Raw genomic sequence first — 8,292 nt, forward strand, 5'->3', positions numbered from 1 at the left:
GGATTGCAGATGCTATGTATGCTGACAAGCCACCTTCCTTTTACAAAACAATGGATTTTTTTGTCTATTTTGCAAAATACAAAGTTCCATCACGAGAAGGTGCATATGGAGAACTACATCAGTTACCCGTTCCCACCATAAGTTCACTTGACTGGGAAGCTCCTGATGCATGTACTATATCAAGCTTCAAATCCAAGGTCAAAGAAGACATCCTTAAAGCTATGTCTCCGGGCAGGATATCAAGAAGGATTAAAGTTCAATGGTTCTTGCCTATACATATCTTTGTGGCATGTTTCAAAACAATGGACTTGCAGAGGACAAAGACAATGTGGCTTAATAGAAGACTTTCTATGAATTAACTGGATAATGTACTTGGAGACGGATGGAGCACCAAAGAAACTTTCCATATTGGTGACAATATTAGTTGTAGAGTAAGCCCAAATTCTATGTCTATCTCATATCAACTATGTTGTCAATCATTAGTTCTGGGCTACGACTGTAGGAGATGGAGAAGAAAATTAGGTAGCTGGGTTCCTCTGGACTCTGAGGAAAATTGTCCAGAGTTTGTATTAAAGATCACAGTTCATCCACACACCAAGTATAGAAGCCTGATAGTAACAACAAATTGGAGACTAAATGATGTTAGAGAATCTCTTGAGTTTCTTGATGAAACATCTCCCGAGTATAGATTCAATGTGGATGAAATTGTGGTGAGCACAAGGATGGAGAATTCAACCTCTTGCATCACATGCCTTCCCCCAAAAAAAGTTGTATTTGAGCCACTTGCAAGGACTTGAAAAAACAAGTTCAATATTGTAATCATTTTGCAAATATATTTATCTTTTCTCTACCTTATTGTGAACATTACTTATGTTGTTTTAAACTTACATGACATCATGATACACATTTAAGAATCGATAGTTGGTATTGAGTATTTGAAGTACAAAATTATAAATCACCAAAGGGTATATATAGTTCATATGGACAAAATGAACAAAAGTATACATAGCTTTTGTGGAGTAATCAATCATGAAACTCCACTTTTTTTTTTTGCCTGAGAGGATTCTGCATCCTCAGAGACCCTTTTTCTTTTGTGTTCAGAAGGGGGTGAAAGTTCAGGAGTGGGTGGTAGTGGTGACTTGGGCTCCTCAAGGCTTGGCAGGGGTTGGTGCTTTGGTCTCCTGAGGACTGGCTGGCTTGGGTGACTTGGCAACATGAATGGTAGCTTGAAAGGTGAGCTAGGTGCCTCCCCCTTACTGTTTTTAAGTGTACGACGCTTTTGAACCTTGAATTTCAATGGTTAGTGGAATGGATGGCCCTTTGTATCTGCTCTTTTTTTTGTAGGGCTCTTCTTCTTGGTGGGACTCTTCCTCTTGGTAGTCTTCTTGGTGGGACTCTTCCCCTTGGCAGGGATCTTCTTCTTGGTGGCACTCTTTGCCTTGGCAGGACTCTTCTTGGCATGGATCTTCTTTGTAGGACTCTTCTTGTGATCTTTTTCTTTGTATGGATCTTCTTTGCAGGACTTTTCTTCTTCTGATCCATTTTCTTTGCATCCAAACCTTTGGTGGCTCTACCTTTCTTTGGTGGCAGAGGAGATTCTGGACCATTTGTATTTATTGATCTTTCCAAAACCATAGAAATAGCTTTCTCTCTCACCCACGTTACCCAAGACTCTGGATAGTCATGCAACTGAAAAAAATAGAAAAATGAATTAAAGGAAATGAGTACATACATACATAGTTAAGACATCAAAATAAATACATGAGCTACACACTTATTGTGAGTGTAGTCATCCGGCACCTTGACTTAAGATATCTCCATGCATTGGCAAGCACCCTCCATCCACAAGATGTTGAGTCTGTCTGTAAAGGCACTTTTTGATTGTAGTACTTGAAAGCTTCTATATTGTAATCCTTATTTGTGGTACTCAGGCACCGAACAAAAATAAGTTTGGCAGCACTGCAAGAAGACATTGAATCCAAAAGCTACTAATAGAAAACAATGGGCCATCAAGCATAGATCATACTTCATACTTACAGTTTACTTCTCCCATGGATACTTGACAATGAATTCATAAATATAATATCTTTCTTCAAAAGATTGAAGATAATAAGAGTCCAATGTCCTCTACAAAAAAAATAACAACTAGCTAAGAATACCACAAAATGTTAAAAATAACATGTAAGGAGTTAAGATTTACCCTTCAACATAGGGGTATAATATGTAATTGCAGGTCAGCATATTAAAATCTTCAAAAAAAACTTGAAAGGGTTCCTTGCTTGTTAAAAAGGCAATGTGTCACTAGAGGGTCAAGTATGGAAATTTGCATAGCTAGAGCCTCTGGAAGATCCCTCATAAGACACCTGAAAAAGAAAACACAAGCCCCAATGAGCCCCTTGTGCCTGCCTTGCACATGCACTAATAATTAGGAAAGGAGCAACACATACCTGAGACAGATAAAGAGCACAGTGTCACCAAGCTCAATGTTGGGATTTACAAGCATACTTGTGTCTTGAGGGAATATGTCTAAATACGCCTCATTATCTCCAAACAAGGAGACATCCACCACCATTTGGCCTGTAACTTTTTCATAAAGAAGAGAGTTGGATGCTCTTAAAATTTATGCTTGCTCTTTAAGGATAGCATCCTCTGATATCATGTCTTGCTCCCTCTCAACCTCCTTTCCTGCTTTGATATCCTGGGCCTTTCTTGTCTCATACTCATGTGTAACATCCTCAATGACAACCCCTGAATCTTTCTGCTGCCTGGAAGGAGGGATATTTAAAATTTGGAAGGCTCTAAGATCCTCACTAGGAATGAGCTCAAGAGCCTTATCAAACTTGTACCTCATCCTTGACACAAGCACAAAATCCTTGCTCATAAGTGTGACCCAATGAGGAAATGCAACTACAATGTAGCTATCATTCATAAATTCTATGAGAAAATCCTCAGCAGCTTCACAGCTTGAGATTGCCACCTTACTGAGACAAAAGTTTTGATATTCATCATGCTTACAAGTTTATCTGATATCTCTTTGACAACTCTCATGAAAGATAGCTTTGGAATCAGTAGACAAGTAGACTTTTGTGATTTTCTTATTTCTCTTAAAGATTTGACCTGATAATTCAATCTTTTTCTAGCAGTGGGCCTCTGACGAGGTAGTGGAGGCGGTGGTTTCTCTGGATCTTTCTCTAAATCATCTTTTTCGGGATCAGTTGGGGCTTGGTAGACTTTCCTTGCAGTCTGCTTCGTCCTCGCCATTTGGGTGACAAACCACCGCACGATGCGATAGATGGGTCACCCACAATCTACAAGATGTACCTATCGCGCCGTATGTGAAGCAAATGATATTGGGGAGATACACCAACACGACATGATAGAAGGGTCACCCACGCTCTAGAATATGTCCGTATCTGTCGTATGTGAGCTTTGGACCTTTCCAATAAATCAAGCAAGAAGACGTGCACAACACGATAGAGGGCTCACCCACACTCTAGAACATGCCCGTATCGCGTCGTATGTGAGCTTCGGACCTTTCCAATAAATCAAGCAAGAAGACCTGCATGACATGATAGAGGTCTCCCCCACACTTTAGAACATGCCCGTATCACATCATATGTGAAGCTTTGACCTTTCCAATAAATCAAAGCATAAGACCTACACGACGCGATAGTCAGTACACCCACATGCTAGAACACATCCGAGTCGCTTCGTTTGTAAAGCAGATGATCTTGGCAATGGGAAGTAGACAACCGCACGGCGCGATAGCTTGGCCACTCACTGTCTAGGACTAGCTCCTATCGCATCCTATTGGGCGAGGATGGGTAGCGCGGGTTGATGGAAGAAAGACATTAGAAAGTGCGGATGGGTTGATGGGAGGAAGTGCGGGCAGTTTAGGAGGACGACACGACGTGAATGTGAGGTATGGGGGAAAGTAAAAAATGATCACGTGAGAGAGCTTTATATACATCGGACAGTCCGTACCACGACCGTTGTAAGAAGGCCATGTGGCACATCTGCATGGATGACACGTGTCAATAGCGGTCATATTTTGCACTCTATATAAAGCTTGGTCTCGAATTTTATTAGTGTTACATGTTTACTTGTCCCACACGACGCGAGATATTACTTCCCTCTACTAGTCCCCTCGTCCCGCACGACGCGCCGGTACCCATTTGCAAATGCCAGGTGGAGCCTCTATCATGTGGTTTGGTCTTCTAGTTGGTAGCTACGCGTCTCTTTGGTGTCTCAGTCCCCTCGTCTCACACGACGCGTCGGTACCCATTTGCAAACGTCGGGTGGAGCCTCTATCGCGTGGTTCGGGCTTCTAGTTGGCAGCTCCGACACGACGTGATCCGAGCAAGTTGCACATCTTGGAACCCACCCCTATCGCTTCGTTTGGGCGTGCTAGTGAGGTTCTTAGACCCAGTGCCGGGCGCTTTGCTCATCGTCTAACCCTCCCCCTTATCGCTCTATATATCACTTTGCGCGCATTTCTTGACCTTCACCCTGTATCTAGTAGCTTCACCGGTCGAATTTTCCTCTACCATGAACGAAGGTTGGGAGGACATTTTGGAGGAGAGTCCAAGTGAGAAACTATTGGTTGTTGTGATGGATGGTGGTGACATGGAAGTGTACACCAAAGCATATGAAATATTTAACCCTGTGTTTGATCTTGCAGCTTTGTTAGACCATTTGAAGGACTTCTTGTCAGAAGAATTCAAAGAGTTTGAAGAGGCAGTTGAAGGCAAGTGTTTGGTTCTAGATGGAAAGACTTATTGCTATCTAACTGAATTTACTACCAACTCAATTGAGAAAAGCAAAGTAACAAGGAGGTTTGGAAGATTTTCTAAGAAGACTTCCTTTGTTTGTCCACCTACCATTTCTTGTCAATTACATTTAAAGCCTTGCAACCTTGTTCCAAAAGAAGTTGCCTTTATTTTCTTTTTGTTCCTTAAAGTTGACATGCAAGGCAAAGCTGATGAAGTGAAAGATACAGATGAAGAGGCAACAAATAAAAATGTTTTCACAGTTTTGCAGCTTGAGAAAAGTGAAATTCTAGAAGAGGAGGAAGTTGATGTTGCAGCTGAGGAGCAGGAGAGTGTAAATTTTGATGTGGCTCAATTTAGAGATAGTACTATCATTGATGAGCCAACAGATGAGGTAGAGGTGTCTGAAGCTTCCCTTACTATTCCAAACCTTCCCTAATTCTATATCAATGGAAAAGAGTATATCCCTCTCCATCGTATCCAGTGTCTGCTGAATATGAGGGAGGACTACTGTATTGCAACCATTTTTTAAGCTTCTGAGGTGGCCAAAGATTTGATTGTTTGACATAGAAGAAGAGTCAAAAGAGGTGTTTTTGGCACTTGATCTTCAGACATCCAATAAAGATTTTCTGCCTGATCCTGATGCACTTGCTCTATGCATGAGAAGAGTGGAAGAGGAGAAACCTTCCCTCAAAGATGAGTATTTTGAGAAGAGGCTTGTTGAGCTTGGCATCCAATCTTTTGGCAGAGACTTTAAGCTGAAAAAATTTGGAAAGGAAGTTGACCTAAGAGAGATGACCGGATCATGCAATCTCCTTCAAGAAAATTCATTGCCGAAGATGAGCTGCAAAAGGTGATCTCCCTTCTGAAATCTTTCTTTTTTTTCAAGTTTGTTTTAATTACTCATTCTGTCTTGTTTTGCAGATTGAACTACTTGAAAAAGACAATTTTCTTGGGAGAGCTAAAGTCTCGAGAGGGAAAGCAATAGAGGGCTCTTCAAGAAGGGATTCCTCCCCTCTCATGCAGTACATGCCTACATTGGATAGTGCCACCTTCTGTGCTTTTCACATGCAGTATTCTGAAGATCCTGAGTTGCCAATGTTTGCATTGAAGATATTCTCATGGTTTTTAGGATACACTCCCCTTCAAATCAATGCAAATAAGATCATGCTACTTGAGAGAGCAGCAGCACTCCGAATATTTGGATATGCTGTATGATTCAATGCCTCAAGAGCAGGATACTTTCTTTGCTACTCTAGTTATGCAGCAGCAGCTGAGGAGACAAATGTCAACCTTCTTGGGGGCTATAAAAGAAGAAAGTTTTTGAGATATAGGGGTCACATGCCTAGAGATATTAAAAAAAAACAAAAATTGATGTAAATTTGACAATTTTTTGCACCAAAATATCTTTTTTGAATTTGGATCTCTTTAGAAATATTCGGTACAAAGTTTCAAATTAAAGCCTTAATCTCCATCTGTGGTTGAGCAGCATGGTTGTTTGATCTCATCCGTTGTAATTGCCTCCTATAGAACCAATTGAATTATTCCTTTAGTGCATTGCTCCTTCTTTTTCCCCCTCCCTTTCTCGTACATTTAAAAAAAGAAGTCATCGCTTGATAGTGAGATTTTTCCATTCCCTGAGTATTCCATGTTGCAAGGGGTCCTTGTTTTGCAAAATATGGTCCATGCAGGTATAAAATATGCTAAAAAAAATAAAAAATAGTTTAAGTCAATAGGATGCAAAGTAAAATACTATCCAGACTTTAGAAAGTAATTGAATACTCACCAAGTAATATGTGATGTCTTTTGCTCCCCAAGCATCTGTAATAGCAGTTATTAAAAGCTTTATTGTCTTTTTAAAGTCATCTGCATAAGTAGCAGAGCTAACTTGTTGTCTCAAAAATTTCAAAAAATTGTCGAGCTTCTTCCACACGTCCATGCGTTTGTTGGCTACATCTGGTCTACTTTTGACATTGGTTGTTATAACACAAAGATCCTTCCAGCAGTTCCACATAGCATCAACTTGTTTGTTAACATGGTTACTCAAAAATATTCTGGCTTTTGCTCCACCCATTGAAACATCTTGCAAAACATCACCGGTTCCTTTTGAAAGAGTGGGGTCTTTTTCTAGATGCACTTGACCACCATGAAAAGCCATTTGAGAGAGCAAAGCCTCACATGTTTCTATGCACTCGTCTGCAAGTTTAGTTGGCTTAATAGAATATGCATAGTCAAGATGGATTTGAAGCAATTTGTCCAAGATTCTAATCTCTGCATGCATGGTGCATATATGTACATTTTTTAAATCTATTGTTAGAAATGGATCCCAAATCATAGAAGGCGATGGGTAGTCAATGACGTTCACACTATTCCTCAATGGTGCTTTTCCAACCTCGTGTTCTGCAAGCCATCCTTTTGTTCCAGTGCTTGCCATGAAATATAGACATGGATACTTGGTATTGGCACCTCCACATACACCAAACATGCACTTTAATGCTTTTAGGTCGGCACTCAAGTGCCATTCTACAAATAAGTCACCCATGCCATCTACACAGAGTTTTTCACTTGCATTTTGGTTCTGTATAGCAGAAGGGATATTGGTATGCAAAAATAGCCATTTTAATGTATCGTGGTTTTCTACTAGTATTTGAGCTGCTCCGATCCACCAAACCTCCATTTCTGATTGAGTTTTGTGGTATGGGGAATCAAGCTTACCCTGGCTATAGTCCAGTGCTCTATTCATAAGGGATATGGATACTCTTTCCATTTTTTGACATTTTTGAATTTGAGCTTCATCCAATTTTAGAACAAATATAAGTTTTCCTTCACAATCTACTTCTTGCATAATATAGTATCTCACCATAGCAAATTGAACATTTTTTATACTCATCCAAATGTTATGAAAAACATTATACTCAAAAGAAGATTTTTTTTTCTGATTTTCATATGGCATCGTTCCTTCTATATGATAGTACTCTCCAAAATGTTCGGGTATTTCTTCGTTTAATAGAGTCCTAACTTTCCCAACATTGTGAGGCCTAGGCAACCCAAAATATTTAATCTTGTAATACTTTAAAACCTGAAACCAAGTTTTAGAGATGGCCCTGCAACCCCTTCTACTCACCCCCACTGTGTCACAAACTTCTTGCATTTGAGAAGGTTGGACCAATAAACCCATATCTTTCAATAAACTTTGAAACACCAATTTCTTCTGAGTTTGATTTTCAGGAAGTTTCAAAAGTTTAAGAATATCACTTTTGTTCATTACCTCATTCAAAAATCTCACCCTCTCTTGAACATTGGACATATCAAATCCTAAAAGACTAGTCACATGTTCTCTAGTAATCTTTAATCTTTTTTTTCTTTGTCCAAAACCTTCTGTTAAGTTTACTACATCTCTCATTCGTTTTACTCGTGCTCTTAATCCTATTGGAGTTTCTTTTAAAGTCCAAAGCTGGTGATTTTCTTGTTTTAGAGATGTTATTTGGTTTTCAAGTTCTAAAATTCTTGTTGCATTTGAAGA

The 8,292-nt window shown here is 39.8% G+C and overlaps 1 protein-coding gene across 1 annotated transcript in view; it reads right to left on the reverse strand.

The window, feature by feature from the left end:
- LOC147455801 (uncharacterized) overlaps positions 1–7,446 on the reverse strand; it is a 32,585-nt gene extending 25,139 nt beyond the window's left edge. The window contains exon 1 of the mRNA XM_086513759.1: positions 6,724–7,446. Coding sequence (XP_086369885.1) covers positions 6,724–7,446 — 723 coding nt within the window. The remainder of the gene's footprint in view (positions 1–6,723) is intronic.
- Positions 7,447–8,292: the final 846 nt, after the last annotated feature.

The sequence above is a fragment of the Adiantum capillus-veneris genome, chromosome 6 (assembly GCF_014529385.1).
Source record: "Adiantum capillus-veneris isolate H3 chromosome 6, ASM1452938v2, whole genome shotgun sequence".
Classification (NCBI taxonomy): Eukaryota; Viridiplantae; Streptophyta; class Polypodiopsida; order Polypodiales; family Pteridaceae; genus Adiantum; species Adiantum capillus-veneris.